Source organism: Primulina huaijiensis, chromosome 13 (genome assembly GCF_012295235.1).
Source record: "Primulina huaijiensis isolate GDHJ02 chromosome 13, ASM1229523v2, whole genome shotgun sequence".
In the NCBI taxonomy this organism is placed as follows: domain Eukaryota; kingdom Viridiplantae; phylum Streptophyta; class Magnoliopsida; order Lamiales; family Gesneriaceae; genus Primulina; species Primulina huaijiensis.
This window is the reverse complement of record NC_133318.1, coordinates 15558807-15581563: the sequence shown is the minus strand read 5'-3', so window position 1 is coordinate 15581563 and position 22757 is coordinate 15558807. Positions and strand designations below refer to the sequence as shown.

At 35.7% G+C, this 22757-nt stretch overlaps 4 protein-coding genes across 8 annotated transcripts; 1 reads left to right on the top strand and 3 right to left on the bottom strand.

The window, feature by feature from the left end:
• Positions 1-535: 535 nt before the first annotated feature.
• Positions 536-7094, bottom strand: LOC140956395 (uncharacterized). 2 transcript variants are annotated; one of them, XM_073413127.1, is made up of 4 exons: positions 6742-7094; positions 6521-6661; positions 1594-1821; positions 536-827 (listed from the first exon to the last, which is right to left on the bottom strand). In XM_073413127.1, exons 1-4 carry the CDS (start codon positions 7055-7057, stop codon positions 781-783), a joined length of 732 nt encoding a protein of 243 aa, XP_073269228.1. In that variant the 5' UTR covers positions 7058-7094; the 3' UTR covers positions 536-780. The 2 variants fall into 2 exon arrangements, with proteins under 2 accessions (XP_073269228.1, XP_073269229.1); XM_073413128.1 differs by having other exon boundaries at positions 1594-1818; positions 6742-7092.
• An 8016-nt stretch (positions 7095-15110) lies between these two features.
• Positions 15111-16345, top strand: LOC140956377 (tetraspanin-15). Its single transcript, XM_073413102.1, has 2 exons — positions 15111-15795; positions 15932-16345. The coding sequence occupies exons 1-2, from the start codon at positions 15193-15195 to the stop codon at positions 16250-16252; spliced, it is 924 nt and encodes a 307-aa protein (XP_073269203.1). The 5' UTR covers positions 15111-15192; the 3' UTR covers positions 16253-16345.
• Positions 16346-16426: 81 nt separating this feature from the next.
• On the bottom strand, positions 16427-18926 carry LOC140990953 (pentatricopeptide repeat-containing protein At1g05600). Of its 4 annotated transcripts, none has more exons than XM_073460843.1 (2): positions 18805-18926; positions 16427-18196 (listed from the first exon to the last, which is right to left on the bottom strand). In XM_073460843.1, the coding sequence occupies exon 2, from the start codon at positions 18176-18178 to the stop codon at positions 16676-16678; it is 1503 nt and encodes a 500-aa protein (XP_073316944.1). In that variant the 5' UTR covers positions 18179-18196; positions 18805-18926; the 3' UTR covers positions 16427-16675. The 4 variants fall into 4 exon arrangements, with proteins under 4 accessions (XP_073316944.1, XP_073316945.1, XP_073316946.1 ...); XM_073460844.1 differs by having other exon boundaries at positions 16427-18207; positions 18818-18922; XM_073460845.1 differs by having other exon boundaries at positions 16427-18207; positions 18805-18920.
• Positions 18927-19751: 825 nt separating this feature from the next.
• LOC140991259 (uncharacterized) lies at positions 19752-20540 on the bottom strand. Its single transcript, XM_073461193.1, has one exon. It carries the CDS (start codon positions 20538-20540, stop codon positions 19752-19754), a length of 789 nt encoding a protein of 262 aa, XP_073317294.1.
• Positions 20541-22757: the final 2217 nt, after the last annotated feature.

Here is a 22757-nt window from a genome sequence, read left to right as displayed (position 1 = left end):
ATATGCGCCGATAATCAGGCTAATTGATCGAATCCAAGCGTAAGCTGTCAATGGGACCTTCTTTACCAATTAAATGCTATTAAGTTTTAATTCTTATTTTAATTTCTGGTATATATTATCAACCCAAAAAGCCAAAATCTAATTAAAAATCCATTTTAAAAGAAAAATTAAATATGAAACAAATATTTTAATAATAATAATAATGCATAAAATAGGATTTTGTAATTGGGAAATAATCACTCCTGATTGTTATGTTAATCATAGGGGCGATCGTACACACGCACACACAATAGAGCTTTTATATATTATTTATGCTAAAGATTATTATAAAAAAATCATTTTAAAGTAATTTTAATAAAAAAAAATCTATAATTTTTTTTAGACAAAAACTGTGTAACATGGAAAATTTTAATATATACGCACACATATGTATATTAACTACTTAAAAGCCCATAGACATATATAATCTTTATATTTTTCACACAAAAATTATTAAAAATAAAAAATATTTAATATATACACACACAACCCAAAATAGACAAACACCTCGTGCTAGTGCATAATGAACCACAAATTTGTGCATGGAAACTAAACATTATTACACACACAACGTGAACAAGTGAAATACACCACATCAACATTTACCAACATAGAATTTGCAAAAAAATATACAAGGACACATTAAATTAGCCAGAGTTGAGAAAATCACTTCACTGCGCATGCGCATGTGGTAGAAGCGAATGGCACCTACAGGCTACAACAATCATATTATGCACAAGTTCACTCGACCGCGATTTTACGTGTTTCTTTCGGAAACAGCCCTTTTCCTGCATCAAAAAACACAACACAGATAAGCCTTGTAAACAAAGCAAGCTTCCCATGTTACAATCAAGCGTGAACACGATTGACTCGTCGAGAATTTGCTATTAGTTTATGCGGTCTGTATGTTCCATGCGCCATTGCCCAATTATGAAGATGATAGAAATGGACAATTCATATAAACTAAAAAAAAGAGTCCAAATTGGATGGAGACATGAAATAAAAATGAACCTAAAAGCACGAAACAACCGGGCGTCAAATTAACGTTAGAGCATAAAATGTCACTCTTCCTCCATAGTTGAAACATTTATGCTGTAGTCTGAGCAAAAAAGCAGAGAAGAATCTGAAGTTTTATTACAACTATAAATAACGAATATAAGAACTAAATTTTCTTTCCAGATCTTCTCGTTTCCTTTTTTATTCCTCCCACCCTACCAATCTCGAATTGGGGAAGATAGCATCGATGTCGAGAAATATAAATTTCTCGCGATGAGGTCCTATCTTCAATTCAACAACATTCTAACCATTTATACGTGCATTCGAAATAATCTTATGTTCAACAATCTAAACTTAGGTATTAAGTCATTAACCACACGATCACACTAATACTAACAAAGGAAATTAGTCACGAGACGGTCTCCTCGAGAATGAAGTTGAAAAAACTGGGGTGAAAAAGCAAATTTTTTTCCCATTATATTCAAATATATAAGCCATAAATGTCTGACAAATAAAACAATTAATACATACACAAATTATTACCGGCATAAAACTTGCCTGGTATAGACTTAGGGCGGCAGTTTTGGTGAACCACATGCTTGACCGTTTCCTTCCGCGCAAGTGCATGTTTAATAGCAACTCGCCTCGTGGGAGTGCAGCAGTCACAACACGCGACCTCTCTAAAGTCGTCCATCCTGTTTCCGTTATCCCGCATCGTTTTCTCGCTGCGGTGCTCAATCACATTACCACGTATGCTAGGGTTTTCCTTACTTTGAGAACGTACTCCTAATGTACAGAAGTCAAAATCTGTCAAGGATAAGCAGGAAATCTTCTCCAAATGCATGAATCAAGAAATATGCCACAATTTCATAATATATAATAACTTCGTGCGATGTTTTATTATGTGGTTCTTCATCCAAAGTAACTCAAAATTATCGATAGTTGTGTCCCATATTTAAAGAAAAAAAACCAAACTCAAACATTTTCCTTCTTTGCTACATCTTACACTCCATGTTCTGATTCTGATTCGATGTATAATATATTGAACCAAGAAGATCTACCAATGCGAAAGAGTGAATCCATCCTACCAAGAAGTTGAAACTATTTAACCAAGTGCTTTCATTTTCAAGTAATCTATTACTATTATTAAGTTTAGGCCTAATAGAGACAAAAAAGTTGTCATGGTATGATATTGTCTTTTTCATTTTAACATTTCAAATTTCAGTTTAATCCCTCGTTAATGTTTACAATTATGATATGACTCCATATAAATATGATCAATTCAAATTGCAATACGATCCTACATTACCCTGTTAGAATATAAAAAAATTAATTATAAAAAGAGTGTACAAACATGCAACGCGTACGTCGGTGCACTAGTTCCACATGAAGCAAAACTTGAAATAGACTTTTACGAGCGCAGTGCTTTCTTCTTCAAAGCACAAACAAAGAACTGGGTAGTCGGATCAGTAATAACTTGGAGAAAAGATTCGGCTTAAAATTGTTCTAAAACACTAATGGCATATGTTTTTAAACACAACCCAATATCTATTGAAATGATTTGTAATTTCAAGTTAATCAAAGTCATGTTAAATTAAAGGTCATGCTCTAGATGGTAAAAAAAAAGATTTATTAGACTCAGTATTTTGAGTCTTGCAAGCCTCTTTATGAAGACAAAAAGGAAGTCGCTAATTTGGTTGAAACAATGAATGATAACATCCTTGTTAAAATGTAGAACGAGAAAAATGAATTTCATTTGAAGAAGAATAACAAGACAATCATGAAGATAATGGGTCAATCAAAGAAAGAAATGTCCACAAGCTGTAAAGGAATATAAGTGGAAGAGTTCGAGAAATCGAAGCAGAACTTGAAAACTATAAATTAAGGAGGATATTGTTGAAATAATTAATTAGTAATTTCAAGTAATCCAAGAGATGCTAAATTAAGGGTCATGTCCTAAATGGTAAAATCAAGATTTATTATGCTTAATATTTTGAGTCTTGAATCAATTGACGTAGTCAAAAAATTAGATTTAATATGCTTAGAAAATTGGTGATTCTAGTGGTATTAACAGGAAATTTGGCAACCTACAAGGAGTAGGGATAAAAAATCAATTAAAAAAATAGAGCAGCAGATCTTTAGTCTTCCCTTGTGCCCAACAAGTTTGGTATTAAGAGCTACTTGAAAAAGAAAAGCCATCGTACAACCTCATTCAAAACAACAGTGAGTAGGTCTCTTGTGAGACGGTCTTACGAATCTTTATCTGTGAGACGAGTCAATCCTACCGATATTCACAATAAAAAGTAATACTCTTAGCATAAAAAGTAATACTTTTTCATGGATAACCCAAATAAGAGATCTGTCTCACAAAATATGACCTGTGAGACGGTATCACACAAGTTTTTGCCAACAACAGTAGCCTTTCTTATGTGTTTTGGAGCAGGCCTCACGTGACCAACATCAAATTATTATTTGGAAATTGTTGGGCATTAAACTTTTAATTCCAAAGTCACAAACCTGCCGAAGACATAGAACTTCTCGGTTCAATATAATGTTATCCAGAAAATTGCAAAATCAAAATGGCCAGATATTCAGGTCATAACATGTTAAAATATTCTCCAATTGAATTTCCGATTTCAGAAGGCGAGCATTATGATTATCGGAGCAGTGAAATAAGAGACTTCTTCATTTCCTATGACTTTTCTTATGCCGAGCCTCCTAGAGATGGAAATTCTACTAGCTGGAATGAAACTAAGCAGAAGGTGTTGACATAATAATATGAAAATAAAGAATAAAATTGGATACCGATATTTAAACTCCTAAAAATTATTAGGGTAAAAACTACGGGAAGATGAAAAGAATTTCACTATAATATTTTATGGTATACAACCAACCACTCATTGTGTTTTCAAAGAAAACATACATTTTTTTAATACATGAGAACAAACATCTCACAATTATAGATCAACTCGTCTCTGTGAAAACGCGTATAAAAAACACGTCTTCCATCTGAACATTTCTTTTGTCAAATTATTTGTCTTTCATCCGAAAATTCAGCACGCACAATTGATGCCATTATTTGTCTACCTCCATTATTGCTCTATTTTACCCCGCTTATAGAAGGAGTAAAAGAAAAATCAAAAGAAGGATTGTGCTGCTCCTAGCTAGTTTAAACAAAGGGTAAGTAAATCTATATGCCCCTGAATTTTCATTAAAAAAATGAATGTTTTGGTTTCCATACATACAAGAAGTATGGAAAGTTTTGCAACAAGAGTTTCAATGAAATGACAGTTGTCTCCATAATGTTACAATCACTACTATGCAGAATTTTGATACTTTCCGATGAAAGAAAGCAACAGTGACAGATTTTTTTTGGAAGAGTTGCTTAGATCGTGAATATTATTGAAAGCATCGATGACAACATTAATGATAAAAGAGTGATTGAGAATATTCTCAAGAGTTCGTCCGGTAGTGACATTAAATTACCATTTTTACTTGTAATTATGCCTTTCGTCACGAGACTCTCCTCAGCAAACTGGTCGATCATTCGAATTGGTTCCTGGTCCTAGTCAGAGACCATTGTGTTCGCGTCGTCGGTCCAACAAAGAGGCGCAGTAGTGGTATCTTTCTTTTCATTACGAACGACATGCTTCACCTGCTCCGTCCCCGTGTCCACTAGCGCTCTTGTCTAAGAGGTGTTCCAGAAATGTATGCGATTGAGTAAATAGCTATACGAACGAATAGATCGTATCGAGTTTACTACCCAAATTTGATCATTGTGTTGAAGCCATTGAGGTAGTAAAAGACCTCTCAGAACTGATGATGCATGAGTTTATGAGTTCTTTGCAAGTGCATGACCAAAGAATCAACCGATTTTCAAATCAATCTTGGAATGCAATTAATTTTCCATAAAAGAAAACATGTTTCCAGGACAGAAACCAAAATAATCAGCGAAATTGGGAAAGAAAAGATCTAGAAAAAAGGAGCAACGACAAAAACATAGGGAACGATATTGTATCATATGCGATACAACCACTCAGGATTCAAGGGATTGTTGTACAAGATGTCACATTCAAATCATTCTCAACGAGATTGTTGGTTTCAAAGGAAACAAGGAAAAGAGCACGCAAATTTTTCAAAAGAGCTAGGAAACTGAGGATTTGCTATTTTACACATGCATGAAGGTAGAAAGGGAATAAGAGGATATATGGCATATTGATAGTGGTAGTAACGACATGACGGGAAATCTCAATACTTTTGTGGAGATCGACAGAAATTTCTCCACCGAAGTGAAACTTGGAGTTGGTAAAATGCAAAAGGTTGCAGGAAAATGCACCATAAAGCTTTAACACCAAACAAGGTACCGAAAAGCTTATTCCCGAAGTTCTTCATGTGTCTAATCTCGCTCAAAATTTTTAAAGTGCCGGGCAGCTTATTCAAGAAGGCTATCCAGTTCATTTTGACGATAATGCTTGTACAATATTCGACAATAAAAGGAATTTGACTGTAGCGAGAATTCAGATGGGTGAAATAAAAGTTTCTAGTCTCATTACGTTGGTTGAAAAAGATGACACTCCAAAATCTGAAATTCAAGTGATTTCATGAAACCACCTTTCAATCATGGTCTTGAGCCACAAGCAACTCCCAAAGCATTAATGAAGCAGTGGATTCAAATACTAGGGAAAAAAGCTTTGATCTTTGGAAAATATTTATGATGCTAACAACGTTGTCTTCTTGTCATCTTACGAGCCTCTTTATGAAGACAAAAAGGAAGTCACTAAATTTTGCTGAAGCAATGAAAAAGATACATCCTCGTTGAAAAGTAGAAAGAGAAAAATGCATTTCATCTCAAGTAGAATTACAAGACAAAGCATGAAGATAGTGTCAATCAAAAGGAAGAAATATTCACAAGCTGTATAGGAATATATTCAAAGTGGAAAAGTTCGAGAAATCGAAGCAGCACTTGAAAACTATAAACCAAGGGAGAGTGTTGATATAATTTGTCATCTCAAGTAATCCAAGAGTCGTGCTAAATTAAGGGTCCTGTTCTAAATGGTCAAAAACAAGATTTACTAGGCTTAATTTTTTGAGTCTTGAATCAATTTATGTAGCCAAAAAAATTAGATCTGACATGCTTAGGAAATTGGTGATTCTAGTGGTATTATTAACAGGCGATTTAAGCAATAAAACCAGTTCAATTAAAAATAGAGCAGCAGCAGCTCTTTAGTCTTCCGCTGTGCCCAACAATATCAGGGTTTAAACAGTAGTTTCCGGGTGGACCCAGAAAATTTTGGAAGAAATGGCGGACCCAGCAGAGGCAGGCCAAAACGATGTGATATGCGCTAACAGGCTCCACCCCTGACTGTTTTTCATTCATGTTCATTAAGTGCATAAACGCCGCCGCCAACAGAAGCTAGGACTACGATCACATAAATTAAGAGCTAAATTTGTCGAATAACAAGAAACATCGTCAATTTAGTTGCACCTGTAGGAGCAGTACTTGTAGTTTCAACAGCGGAATCCAATACCATTGGGGCATACATGTAGCAATCACATTTCAAATACTGGTCCAATTCTTGCACCAATTTCTTCTCCTTTTTCTTAATGGGTTCACCGAATCCATCACCTGCAACGAACAAAAAAAGAAATACAAACTTGAACCAAGCAAAAATGGATTAAAAAAAGCATAAGATCGAGCATTTTTACCAGGTGTAAATATGGCAGAGGATTGAGGAGAAATCAAGGGCGAAAACATATAGGTGTCCGATTTGATGTAGTTGAAGAATTTCCGGGAAATAGTTCTGAGTCTTGTTCTTTTGTTGATACGCTTGATGGGTTTCTTCTTGTGATTAAGGGTGGATGCAAAGGAGACAACTTTCTTGGTCATCGTAACTGAATTGTCTGAGAGGAACGGAAGACAGACAAGGAGGGGAGGAGGAATCGGGAACGGATAATATTTTTGAGTTGGGATGGGATAAAGCAGGATAATTGGTCCGCCGTAGATGGCGGGGGTTGGTGACATGTGTTAACTGTACAACGTTTTACGTCGTACTGTTGACAGGTGCCGCAAATCTTTTATTTGTCCATTTATTAATTGATTAAAATAATACTGTCATTTCTTTTTTTCTTTTTTTTTTATATTGTAATATAGTAGTTGAGAAAACTCGAACTTGAGTCAATACATGAAAAATTTTGATGAGACCATTGAATCAGAGCTTCGATCTCAAAAATAATACTGCCATTCCTGCCTTCAGAAAAAAAATTCTTTTCATTTTCAGAAATTATAAATTTAATGATAAATAATATATTTCGTTTTTTAAGCGAACAGTTTGTATTGATTTTAACGCAAAATGACTTTTTGTTATTCACACTCAATATTTTGTTTAGGTATATTTCATATTTAATTTTTATATTATAATTGACAATAATAACATTTAATTGATTCTTTTTATTTTTAGTAAATCCATTAGTAGTTTCAAGTGATAAAACAAATTATATAAATTTTAATTACTCAAAAAATTGGAGTTAAATTTAAAAAAAATTATTAATTAAATATATAAAATACACCAAACCAATATTAAAATATTATTCATTGTTTCTTTTATTTTAATTTAACATATATACATTTAGATACGATTTTTTGAATCAAGTGATTTTTCTAATCTTTAATTTCACATATTATTACTTTTTAATGTAATTTTAAAAGGATTATTTTTAATTAATCACAAAATCTTATATAGAAGAAAAATAACCATTTTTTATTTTAGAAAAAAATATTATTTATCAAATTTTATTTGTATATAAACATTCTTCAATTTTTTTCAAAAAAAAATACTGACATGGATTAATTTTAAGGGCATCCGCATTCGTTACCGTTATAACACTTACCACCTCATCAAAAATCGTAAGGTCCACATACCACATACACATTATATTAACACATATTCTCCCACATTCATTTTAACATTAACACTCATTATTTGTAGGTCCCGCTGTCCACTCATTCATCTTATTTTTATTTAAAAGTAAATAAATTCAATTTCAAATTATTTACAAAATTTAAAATATTATTATTTTATATAAATAATAATATATTTTTATATATTTAGTACGTAATTTTATCTTATTTTTTAAGTGTCATTTATTTAAAAATAAATTTTATTATAAAATTAAAATGAAACAGTATAACATATAAAAATAAATAACACTTACATAAAAAAACATATAAATTAAATGTAAGAGAAAATGTAAAATACTAATTCAAGGGTTGTTGTTGTATTGTGACCAAATATGTTCAATTAAGTCGGCACGAAGTTGGTGATGCACATGAATATCACGTATTTCGGAATTTGTTCGGAGATATTCATGAAATCCTCGGTTTGAGCCCTGGACGGATTGTGCGGGTTCGTCACCTTCATCGTTGTACCAATTTGTCACGTGAACCCCCTCATCTTCGACAATCATATTATGTAAAATAATGCATGCTAACATAATATGTTTTAACTTTTTTCTATACCAATAACGAGCTGGACCTCTGACAATTGCCCATCGAGCTTGGAGCACCTCAAATGCTCGTTCAACATCTTTTCTTGCAGACTCTTCTCTTTCCTTAAAAAGCTTCCTCTTTGGATCCTCCGGGCAAGGAAAAGCCTTAACGAAAGTGGCCCATTCCGGATATATTCCATATGTTAAATAATATCCCTTCGTATATTGAGTCTCGTTGACCATGAAATTAATTTCTGGGGCATTTCCTTGCAAGATGTTGTTGAATATGGGAGATTCGTACAACACGTTAAGATCATTACGTGAATCGACGACACCAAAGAATGCATGTCATATCCACAAGTCTTGATACGCGACCGCTTCAAGCATGATTGTCGGTGACCCATGGCCTCTTGTAAACTGGCCTTTCCAAGCAACTGGGCATCAAGCCTATATCCCTTGATCTCTCTGTTTTTTCTCATTCATTCTCTTTTTTGTGGTGTATCCATTGTTGGTCTTGTGTGTATCTTGTTGTGTTCCACAATGCCAATAAGAAGATATATATCTCCGCCTCCTTATTCCCTCGTGCCTTCCTTTCCTAACTGCCACTTGCTGGTATAACCGGTTGCAACCGCCACTCGCTTCTTCAACTTTTTGGTTGTTGCATCCAGGAGCCTTGCAATTGGAAAACACACATTCAACAATCTCCACCTTGACTTCCAAAGATAGGATGTCCTCCAGTACCCTTTGAGTTAGTTTGATTCCACCACATTCACTAAGTCCAAGCAGTGCTTAAACTTAGCTTGTGGTAATGCCTTTGTCATCATATCAGCAGGATTCTCATGTGTTGAGATCTTCTCCACTTTAACATGGCATGTTGTTGTAATAGCTCTTATAAAGTGCAGTTTTATATCTATGTGCTTGCATCTTTCATGAAACACTTGGTGGTTTGTAAGATGTATTGCTCCTTGATTATCACAGTAGACTGATACACTCTGTTGTGTAATCCCAAATTCTTGTAGTATTGCTTTGAGCCATACTGCCTCTTTTATTCCCTCAGTGAGAGCTACATGCTCTGCTTCGGTTGTTGACAATGCTACAACCGGTTGAAGAGATGCTTTCCAGCTGATAGCAGTCCCATAAAGAGTGAATATAAAGCCAGTAAGGGATTTCTTTGTGTCTACATTTCCAGCATAGTCCGAATCTACAAAGTCAACCAAAGGTTGATTCCCATCTTCTTGTTTGCTGAACTTTAGTCCCAGGTTTGAGGCCCCTTTTAAGTATCTCATTGTCCACTTTAGTGCCTCCCAGTGAAGTTCTCTTGGATTTGCCATGAACCTTGATTCCACTCTCATGGCATATGCAAGGTCTGGTCTGCTGCACACCATGCTATACATGATGCTACCCACCCCATTTGCATATGGTCGGTTCTTCATAATTTTTTTTCCCAGGTCACTGGTTGGGGAGTGCTTATTTGATAGATTAAAATGCTGCCCTATTGGAGTATTGACTTGTTTTGAGTCATCCATTCTGGCTCTTTGAAGCACCTTCTTGATGTATTGGCCTTGAGTAAGGAACAAGGTCCCTTTCCTCCTGTCCCTCTTGATATCCATCCAAAGTATCTTTCTTGCTTCTTCCAGTTCCTTCATTTCAAACTCAGAGCTTAGTTTTCCTTTGAGAGCTTCCAGGTCAATTTTTCTCTTACTTGCAACTAGCATATCATCAACATGGAGAAGTAAGAAGATCTTAGGTTGATTGCTATCATTCCTCAGGTATACAAAGTTGTCAAAATTGCTTCTCATGAAGTGGATGTTGGTCACAAACTCATCGAACCTCTTGTACCACTGTCTAAGACTTTGCTTGAGGACATATAGTGATTTCTTCAACAAGCACACTTTATTTTGGTTTCCAGAGGTTATGAACCCCTCGGGTTGATTCATGAATATAGTTTCTTCCAAATTTCCATGGAAGAATGTTGTATTAACATCTAGTTGTTCCAATTCCAGGTCCAATTGAGTGACTAAGGCAAGTAGTATTCTTATCACTGCATGTTTTACAACAGGAGAGTATATTTTATTCTAATCAACACCTTCTACTTGTGTGTATCCTTTGGCGACTAGTCTCGCTTTGTATTTCACATCTCTCTCTGCTGTTCTTGATTCTTTTACTTTATATATCCACTTGCATCCCACCACTCTCTGCCCTTTTGGTCTTGGAACAAGTTCCCATGTATTGTTCTTGTTTAAAGAGCTCATTTACTCATTCATGGCCTCAAACCATTTCGTTTTCTATTCACACTTCATGGCTTCTTTGTAGGAGGTTGGTTCTGAAGACTCTATATGTTCTGCTATGTTTAGAGCATATGAGACCATATCTGCTTGTCCATACCGTTGAGGTGGTTTGATTTCCCTCATTTCTCTGTCTCGAGTTAGCATATACGAGCCAACATCATTCTCACTTGTTGTTTCGTGCTCATCCTTTCTCTTGTCATTATCAGTATCAGTGGGCTCTTGACTGTCATGGTGATTATCCTCACGGTTCTCCACCTCAATCTGTATACCCATATGTCTCGATTGATGTGATGTAACCTTGTTTTGAATATATCCCAGCTTGTCTTCATCAAAGATGATGTCCCTGGATATGAAGCACCTTGGTCCTCTATCTTCAAGATTCCACACTTTATATCCTTTCACTCCGGTAGGGTATCCTATGAAGATGCATCTCAAGGCTCGAGGTTCTAATTTATCTTGTTTGATGTGAGCATAAGCCAAGCAGCCAAATGCTTTCAAGTTTGAGTAATCTGCTGGGGTTCCCTTCCACAGCTCCATTAGAGTCTTGAATTTTATGGCACTTGAGGGGCTTCTGTTGATCAAATAGCATGATGTTGTCACTGCCTCTCCCCAAAAAACTTTTGGTAGTTCTGCATTCAGCAACATGGATCTGATTCTTTCCAACAATGTTCGATTCATTCGTTCTGCTACCCCATTTTGTTGGGGAGTTCCAGCAACAGTCCTATGCCTTGTGATGCCCTTCTGTGCACAGAGTTGTTTGAACTCTTCCGAGCAGTATTCTAATCCATTATCTGTGCGGAGGTGCTTGAGCTTTAAGTCCAATTGGTTTTCATACAATACCAGCCATTCCTTGAACTTGGTAAATGCTTCATCCTTTGTTTTCAATACATAAAACCAAAGTCTCCTTGAGTAGTCATCTATGATTGTCATGAAATTCCTTCCACCTCCATGTGTTGTTCTTGAGGGACCCCATATATCAGAGTGAGCGTACTCAAACACCCTAGAAGTGTTGTGTTACCAAGTCCAAATTTTACTCTCTTTGATTTTTCCAATATGCAGTATTCACAAGTGTCCAAAGTTTGTATTCTATCACCACAAAGTAAGTTCTGTTTGGCTAACTCCATCAATACCCTTTCACTTAGATGGCCAAGTCGTAAATGCCAAAGTCATGTCCTGTTGGCTTTGTTTTTTGTCATAGCAGCTCCTCCTACAACTGTGTTTGCGAGTAGTATATACAGGGAGTTCTTTCTCATTGCCTTCATTATGACCAATGATCCTTTTAGTACTTTCAATTTTTCATTCTCAGACTTGAAGGAGTAGCCATTTGACTATAGAGTGCCCAAAGAGATCAGATTTCTCTTAAGGTCGGGCACATATCTGACCTGTTGAAGGACTTTGTAAGAGCCATCATCCATCCTTAGTCTTACGGAACCTATTCCTCTCACTTTGCATGATTTGTCATTAACTAGGATCACCAATTCTTGGTCTGAGTCTTGAAGGTTTTCAAACTAGGACCTTGTGGAGCACATATGAAATGTGCAAGCCGAGTCTAAGATCCACTCATTTTCTGTCCGTTGGTCTGTGATGGTCAGTGCCTCTGCTATGTCATAACCATCTGATGCCACAGAGGCTTCTCCATCATCCTTAGTTCTTTCTTGATGCTTCTTTCTTCTTTCTGGACAGTTTCTTTTAAAATGCCCTTCTTTGTGACACAAGAAGCATTTGTATTTCGTTTGACCCTTGAATCTTGATCGGAACTTGGTGGTTTTCTGCTGTCGGTGAGCAGGTCTCCCTCTGGTATAGAGGCTTTCAGCTTGAATCTGTCCCTGTGAGTTCATACCTTTTTGTAATTCCTTTGCCCTTATTGCGCATTGCACTTCATCTAGTGAGATTGATTGTTCTCTCCCGTAGAGGAGTGCATCTCTGAAGTTTTCGTATGAACTTGGGAGGGAGTTTAATAAGATCAATGCCTTGTCCTCCTCTTCCAATTTAACTTCAATATTCTCCAAGTCATCCAAGATTTTTATGAACTCATCAATTAGTTCAGAGATGTTTTTTTCATCAATTATTTTGAATGAATATAACTTCTGCTTCATATATAACCTGTTAGCCAGAGATTTGGTCATGTAAAGTGACTCCAGCTTGATCCACATAGCAGCAGCTGATACCTCTCTTGAAACCTCTCGAAGAGGTTTATCTCCAAGGCACAATATAATTGCATTTTGTGCCTTTACAAGATTCTGAATCTTTTCTTTCGGATCACCTGCCATTGCTTCTTCTCCTTTCAAGGATTCCACCAAACCTTGTCATATCAGTATAGCTCACATTTTAATTCTCCACAGACCAAAGTCATTCTTCCCATTGAACTTTTCAATGTCGAATTTCATAGATTCCATCTTCTTGATTGTTTGATCGATCCGAGGGTTTGTTTCGTGGTTTCGATTCCCACGGACGGCGCCACTTGTTGTGTATGTTATTCGATTCACGATCACACTCGAAGTCTCAAAAGAATCACAGAAGAAAGAAAACCAAAAGGAATGAAGAACACAAGAAGCATTTATGTGGTTCGGATATAATGCAACCTACGTCCACGGGAAAACAGCCAAATACCTTTTATGGATCAATATCTGTATCCTCTTGTATTACAGCATACAAGACTTTCAAGTCTATCAGTGCAAGAAAGAAAATAACTACAATCAAGCCTATATCCTTTGATCTCTCTTTTCTTTCTCATTCAATCTCTTTTTGGTGGTGTATCCGTTGTTGGTCTTGTGTGTATCTTGTTGTGTTTCACAATGCCAATAAGAAGATATATAATATCTGCCTCCTTATTCCCTCGTGCCTTCCCTTCTTAACTGCCACTTGCTGGTATAACCGGTTGCAATCCCCACTCGCTTCTTCAGCTTCTTGGTTGTTGCATCCAAGAGCCTTGCAATTGGAAGACACACATTCAACATATACGGTATATTCTAAACAGGTTCCTAGTCGAATCAGCCGTCTAAAATAAGGATAAAGGTCGTTTGAGCTTGAAACTAGCTTCTGTGATGCAAACATCATGTTTCATTGATAAGGACATGAAAATGTCCATTCATACAAATGACTGATCATTTGATGATGCATTGAACAACCCTCTCTCGGACTGTCCAAGTGGTTATCACTTATCGAGTGAAATAGTCCACTGTTATGGTTGTACTCCATTAGTCATTTAATCTTGGACAATATAGAGGCTCTACGTACTCGCATGTACTTTGATCCTTTACCGACTCCATTGAGGGTTATTAGGTTGCAAGATTGGGTGAAGATATCATATGTGTTCTGATAAGTTAATAGTGCAAGGAGTCTCTGACCAGAGCAAGAAATGTGTTTTAGAGAAATTTGTTTTCCTAGTTGCACATACGATATCACTGTTATAACTGAAAGATACATCACATCATTATCGAATTCATATGCAATCTCGATATACCAATAGTTGCAGTTTCGATCACATCATTATCGAATTCATATGCAATCTCGATATACCAATAGTTGCAGTTTCGATCGGGACATATGAGTTGAAGAGGCCATACTGTATGCTAACCATAACTTAAAGTTCTTGCAGACAATATCAGTGATACTTGGGGATCATGGGGCGATGCTACTAGATGCTATTATCATGTTACGATAAATGCAATCAGACTTGAGTTGTGACATTCTTGATCAAGGATTTGATGAAATGAATGAGGCTAACTAGGGTAAGCACGAATAAGAATAAATGTTATTCTAAATCACATGGAGATGTGAACATATGACTAGCTGTGTTCTTGAACCATTGAGGGTCACACAAGTATCAGATTCAGTGTTCTCATTGAGATAGTCAAGTTCAAATAGTTGAATTTGGCGACTGTAATTTGATGAGATCAAACAGATTGCTTGTAAAAAGAAAAAACCAAAACTCTTCTCTCGACTTTTTCTCACTACCATTTTTGTTTACTCGTATATAGCCGGTGTTTTTCCAAGCCAAATACTAAATTTTACCCTACAATAATTAATGTTAAACTACTGTAACTCCCTTTCTAATCATAAAAGTTTTTTCCTTTCTCCGTTTCCTGTCAAAAAATAATAATTTGTCCGACTAAATGTGGAGAGTTAAACGAGTTTTTAGCCTTTACTGAATGTACTGTTTGTTGAGGGATTGTAGGGTATGCAGGTGGGAGAATAAATCGCATCTTTTGACAAATTAGTACGACAATCTAAAATATTTAGCACATGTGAAACAAACCCAACAAAACTGACTTGGTAAAATGGCGGGTACAATGTTACGAATAAAGGGTAAGAAATAATTTGGTTCAAAACATATAGATATAATAGTTCTCTCTAAATCACGCATGCTTCATCCGTCCTATCAATGGCAGAAAACACTAACAATAATCCCCCAGAGACATTAGCAATCACAGTAACGGAAGAAAAGAATTACATCAATGAGCCAAAATTGGAGGAAAAACCAATATCGACATCCAAAACCCCACTAAAATCACTTCAAATGAGGCATCTTGTGCTCCCATTAGCCTTGGTCACTTTCCTTCTTTCACTTCCATTCCTTTTCCAATCGATATGGCTTATCTACGTGCAACAATACGATTGCGAAGGGCTGTTGAAAAGTTTGCCGAGATTGCAAGTTGTGGTAGCCATCGGTTTGATCGTCACGTTCTTCGTCAGCAATGGTGTTGTATACTTGAGGACTCGGTTTCCGGCCCCAGGGCTGATCCTGGTGATGGTTCCACTGGTGGTGATGTTCATTGTCGGGATTAGTTTTGGGGGAAGCTTTAAGATGGAGACACGACAAATCCCGGCGTCTCCTAGGTGGCTCAAGATGAAGGTGAATAGCAATAGCAATTGGAATAATATCAAGTCTTGCTTGTATGATACAAGGATATGCAGGGATTTGGAAGCTAGAACATATAACCTCAAGTTTTATGATTTCAGTACAAGTAAATTGTCTCCACTTGAGGTATTATATATTTCTATATTTGATGTATTGTTTCATGTGTGTAATGAGTCCAATTCTTGCACATTAATCATGAAAATTGGAAGGCCGAGTGGTTATTGTCTCCCATTTACTCTTGATTTTGGTTTTTTTTATGAAGTCCGGTTGCTGCAAGCCACCATCTATATGTGAAATGGAATACGTGAATGCAACTTATTGGAACAAAAGCAACAAAGAAATCTACACAGGCAGGGGCTCCGACATGGATATGGACGTCCCATACGACGAAGACTGTGATTTTTGGAGGAACGATGAGACAATTTTATGCTACGATTGCCATAATTGCAAGGAAGGGTTTCTAAAAACATTGGAGGGTAAATGGTTGAAACTTGGGACGTTCCTCGTTGTTTTGTCTGTTTTACTTATGATATCACATCTCTTGCTCTTTATTGGTACAATGTTGGAGCAGAATGGAGGTTAGGGTATTTTATTTAGAACTGATTTCTTTTATTCTTTTTTTTCAAAATCCACAGTTTGTATTGTTTTCTTTATTTAATTGATCTCCATTTCGTGATTTTCCATCTACATTATACCATAGTTATTGGTTCATCGCGACAAAGGAATTAAGTTCAAGGAATTTTGGCTAACCATCCCATAACAAATGAGTAGAATATATCTTATTAGGATGAAAGGGCAAAAAAAATATCAATAATAATTTGACTTGGATCTTAATCCAAACCTTGATCAACTGTTTCCAAGGCTAACAAGAATTTCAGCTTACATAGAAGAATTCAGCGATGATGACAGCTTTTGGAAATGTACTACCTTATACACCAAAATCTGACTCTCAAGAATCACTTTCATATGGCATATTTCCATATCTCTCCATTCAAGAAAAAATTCCTTACTCGTCTAGAATCGCATACAATACCCGAGACTGATGGCTCTCGTAACATACAGAAGATACCAATGAACACCACACAGCTATATCCGGGATTTTAGCTTGGCTAAGCATCTCCTCTAACCACATAACAGCAATGTACGGCTTTCCTATCAAGCAAAGACCCTGGATAAGTTCATTGTATACTTCATCTCTCGGCCAGAACGAGTTAATAAGCATCTTTTCCAACATCTTACTTGCTTCCATGTATTTTCCATCACAACACAGTCCGTTAACAAGATTTACGTACATTTCTTTATCAGGAGCACAACCAGCTTTCCTAGACGCTTTCTCGAAATACCTTAGTGCCTGCAAAGATTCACTCACGTTGCACAATCCCTTCATCACAATATTATGCAACCTAACATTTGGAACACAATTTTTCTCGGTCATTTCCATTTCAACTACTTCTATTGCTTCATTGACTCTACCAGCAGTAAATAAAGCTGCTACTTTAGCTTCGAATATTCGCAAAGATGGCCTAAAGCCCTTTAGGTACATTTCTTGGAGCACGTTGTCTCCTTCGTTGATCCTTCCTTCCGCATAAAGATCGATAGCCATTGCGTTATATCCATCTGTACTAGGAACTCCGCCTTTGATCAAAGCCCCATTTATCAAACATTTTACCTGTCGAACATCAAGTTCATCTTCATTATGAATATTACTAAAATCAAGATTGCGGTGTTTTTTTGGAGCCTTGAGACCTTTCCTCAAGATCTTATCAAGAATTTTGACAGCCTCTTGAACTTCTCCGTTGTCACACAAAGTATCCAACAGTGTTCTATAAATAGCGACATCAGCACCACAGCCCTTTTGAGAAATCATCCAAAACATGGAGTACAACAAATGAGTACCTTCAGTAACTCTTCCTTCTTCACACAAACCCCTCATTAAAATCCTATAGGTTTCCCTATTGGGAGTGCATACTTGGTAACGCATTTCCTGCAAAATCTGTAAAGCAAGGTCGGAGCGTTTTATCTCACAAAGAGCAGAAATCAACAAGTTCAAGGAACGGGTCTGATTCTTGATTTCCCAACCTTTGAAATTCTCTAAGAAAACATGATAAGAAGCTTCTGGCTTGGATTCTTTCAACATTATTTCTAACAGAGTATTGAAAGATTCCGTAAAGTTTACACAATTGAATTCCCGAAGACTATTAAACAGAGAGATTGCTTCATCAAACAAACCAGCTCTCGAATAAGTTTTTATTATGCCGGCAAAAAGTGAATCTTGACACTGGCAAGAGTCATCTTTCATTTGATTGATAACTTCTTTCATCTCTGACAATCTTCCAGCACTTCCTAGGATTCTGATCATCGCTGCATAGACAGGACCATTGTGGCGGTAACTTGGATATCTGCATTTAGCTTCATTGAAAATTTCCAAAGCCTTTATTGGGTTTTTCTGGCCCCGAAGTATGTGTGAGAGTTGGGTAGGGCTCAAAATCCTCGGCCATCTTATATTCATGCTGCTAATACATCCAATCTGTTTTAAAACTAGTCTCGTTAAGAAGGCATCAACAAGGAACGTCAACAAAATAGCCTCATTAACATAGTAGAACCAACAAGAAGACAACTTTATTACCAAAGCAGGATACTGAAGAGAAGAAAAGTCTGGTGATGCCACACAACAATAAGAGACCTTAATTCCCAGGCGAACCCACAAATCTATTTGATGAAAAAAAATCTTACATTTTTGAAATTTTGCACATAAAATTCCCCCGCTCGGTAAGACCATGCACAATCCCAGTAGAATTAGCATTTCGTATATCGTGTGGCCGAAGTGTTCGCTCATTGCTAATTTATTCAATTTGCCTGCATTTTATACTAGCTTTTCACTCTGTGCAAAGACCCGAGACGGGAAGATTTTATAGATCATGAACGCTTACTTAAATCACGTCCTCCATTTTCTTTTATCAAAATCTTGTCAAAATATTAATCACAATTCATATACTCATTTTTGCAAACACTTCGACTGCACTTCCCAAACTTCCATATCATTTTCCACACAACATCAAATACTGATAACACAACTTAGTTTCCAAACCCAAAATGAAATAATCAAGAAAATGAAAAAATGTGCAGAAAACTCACCTTCGTGCTGGACGACAATGGCGGCTATACTGATCCTCTGTTCGAGTTCAGGAATTAGCGTCAACTTCCAACTGTGGGTTGTTTTGTCAGCAGAGAATGAATTTAGCCGAGTATATCCTCTCTCAAAACAAATTCTAAATGCCTAAAAGCCTTAAAATAAAAATAAATAAATAATTAAGGAATTATCATCTTATATAAGAAAAAATCGTTTTAATGATTTAAAAAAAAAGAAAAATCATTTTTGTTCTTAATAGAAAAACTATTTAAGAAGTCAAAAGTAAATTGATAATAATTTCTGCCCTTTGCTTTTAAGTTTCTTCTATAAGAGCATCCGCAGTGGGGCATCGTTATAACACCATCCAACTCATCAAAAATCGTGGAGTCCACTGCCACATACTCATTATAACAACATATCTCTTTTACCCACATTCCTTTTAACATTATAACTCATTATTCATGGGTCCCACAGTCCACTCATTCATCTTTAAATTTTTTCATATCAAATAAATATGTTTTAAATATATTTTACATTATTTAAATCANAAAATAATAATAATAATAATAATAGAAAATGAACGTTGAGTAAATAGTTTAAATATTCCATCTCGACCTAATATCCTGGCATAGACATTCATGTATGATAAGCTGTTCCTCTGTCCTTTGCGAGGTGTCTTTGTTCAAGATTTCGTATTCCTTCAATTTCAAGCGTCGATTCTTAGCTTCAGATCTGCATAAGGCAGCTTTTGCCTTAATCTCCTCTACTTCGAGTTGTTTCTGTTTCAGATCAACTTCGGACTTCTTCACGCTTGTATACTCGGTGAACTTTGCGAAAATATTATTGTAGTTTACTGTAAGATCTTCTATGGTCGATTTGACTCTGTCTTTTCCCTTTCTTTTTGCTGCCTTTTGTCCCATTGGACGAGTATCTTCATCATCCAGGTCTATGCTCACCTCTTGGTTAGAGGAGGTGTTGCTTGCTTCCGACTCGACTCTGAAGTCTTCGTCTTCTTTGTGGCCACATAGTGATCAGCGGACTGTGGAGTAAACATTGGACGGTCTTTAACAATTCTCCACACATGCTCGAGATTGAATGCAACACCATTGTTTTCGGATCGATATTTTTCGTACGCAAACCTCAATATATCTTCGTCACTGTGACCACTTCGATATGAACTGTAAACACTACTATAATTTGCGTTGAACCGATATACCTTCTTTTGGATTGTATTGTGCCAATGCGACCGTATAACATTTGCACTTCTGGTGTTTGAACCTGGGGGACGATTCTCATTGTAGTAGCTTGCAACACGTCCCCAAAAAGCATCCGCCTTTTGATCATTGCCAATTATTGGATCATCGCTGATAGTGACAAAACTTCTCGCTAACACCTCGTCTTCAATCTTTGTCCAATTTGAACGCTTTCTTGAACCCTCAGCATTTGAAACCGTTTTTTCTAAATTGACCACCTCAATTGGGGATTCACGATCAGAAAGTTGCGTCTCCGGGACAAAAGTCGGAGTTGCAGGTTCATTCGACATCAGAGATGTGAAAGGCATAATATTTGTGTGCGGGGTACTATATCCATGAACAACCGGCGGCGTGAAATACGGATGACTCATGTTTTGCCAATATTCGGCTGGAAGCGGTTGATATGGATCTCGAGGGGCATAATTCGGATGATTCATAGAATTTCCAAAACCTTGGAAATTTTGAAGATTTTGGGGAGGAAACGTCATATTTGGAAATGGATGTGGGTATTGATAATTTGGTGGAATTTGGGGATTTTGGGAAGATTGATTTTCTTGGGGGTTGTTTGTAGAATTCAAGAAATTTGTAAAAAATGCCTTACTAGTGTCATCCATTTCGGATAGAAAATAAGATTTTTGGAACTTCAAAAAAAAAAGATGGGAGAATATTAGAGAGTAGAATTGGATATTGTAGTGAGTTGTAATGAAAATATGTGTACAAATTTGTGGGTATTTATAGAAGACATTTGAAACTAGCCGTTAACTAGCCTTTAAATAGCCGTTACAAATAATTAAAAAAAATCCTACCGTTAACGGAAAAAATTAAAAATAATAAAAAATTTTATTTTAAATACGCGTGGGGTCCGCGTGTTTAAAATATAAAAAAATAATTGAAAACACGTGGGGCCAGCGTGTCAGAGACGGTTTGTGAAAAACCGTCGTAAATTGCGACGTGACGGTTTTTCATAAAACCGTCGTTAATTGGCCAATTTAAAAAATATATATACTGACAGACCCTCTTTCTCTAAGAATTGAGCACTTCTCTTTCTCTCTCTTATAACGCCCACTCACAATGGAGAAGGGACACCCCATTGTGGGTGCTCTAAATAAATAAAATCTTATAATTTGAAAATTTTTAAAACGATAAATCGATTCAATGTATAAATTAATATAAATGACAAATATTTGACAAAATTCTTTTTTTTAATTAAATAGTACTGTATATTCATGATCAAAATGCAGTGTCATTTTAAATTCCAAGAAAACAATTATATATTTTTTTAACTATATTGCTTTTTCTAATTTTAGTTTAGCTTTGAATAATATTTTGAAGTTCTTGTTTGTATTTGACAAAAACTTGTGTGAAACGGTCTCACGGGTCGTATTTTGTGAGACGGATCTCTTATTTGAGTCATCCATGAAAAAGTATTGCTTTTTATGCTAATAGTATTACTTTTTATGCTAAATATCGGTAGGATAGACCCGTCTCACAGATAAAGATTCGTGAGACCGTTTCACAAGAGACATACTCTTATTTCAATTAGGATTAAGCTAGGATTGAGCACGGGTATTAAATTTTGGATCTTAACGGGTATGATTTGAGTACGAGCATTATAAGACCTTACTCGTTACCTCACCCATTCGGGATGGGTATAATTCTTTCAAAAAATTTACGGGTTGGATCTCGGGTCTTTGTGGACCCAACCATTTTCATCCTTAATTTCATTTTAATTGAGTGTTGGGTTTTCTTTGACGTAAATATTTGTAGTCTTAAAATTTATTTTCATGGCATCGTCTCTATTAGATTGTGTTTGGATTGATGAATTTCAAATCTTGACTTTTTTAGATTGATAAATATCAAGATATTTCAAATTTATTTTATATAAGATTGAACTAAGTTTAATAATTATACTATAATGGTAAATTTCAAATAGACCTAAGATGTGTGTCATTTGAAATACTTCTTCATATCATTTTCTAAATCAAATATCTTATTCCAAATTAAGAGGATATTTGGTTCATACGTTATAATATTACTTTATATGTCAAAGTATTATTTTTCACTGTTGGTATAGATCGGGTTAATCCGTCTCATTGATATAAACTTGTAATACTGTTTTATATGAGATCTATTTTTTTTTCAACAAATATTATCATAACTATTTTTATTATTTTTTGAAATAAATATTATAATTATATATTATTATTGTTTATACATTTAAGTTTTGGTGATTTAATAAGGGTTTCTGATCCAATAGATAATTACAGAGCTTAACAAAACTGAATTCAATAAAAAAAACTGAATATTCACGAACATATGTTTTCAACGTTAATCAGAGTCCGAGTAACTGACTAGCTAGACTGATAGTGTATTATTCAATGGCAAAAAAGAGTACTGATAACCAAACTGATCAAATGACAACTGATGGAGCCAAACTAATTGCAATTTATTTCAGTCGATTAATCAGCCCAAATCCAGACATTCTTTGAAGTTTATCAGTTTACTCAATGATTAATAATCAAAACTCAGCTGAATTGATTAATAATCAGAACCCAGCTGAATTATCAGATAAAGTTTTTATCACAAACAGTCACTGATTCCCAACAAAATGTCAGAATCTATGCGCACTACAAGAATTATATGATCTGTCGGAAATGATGACGACATGACAACAATAATATCTGTATTTCGAAACGGATACAAGA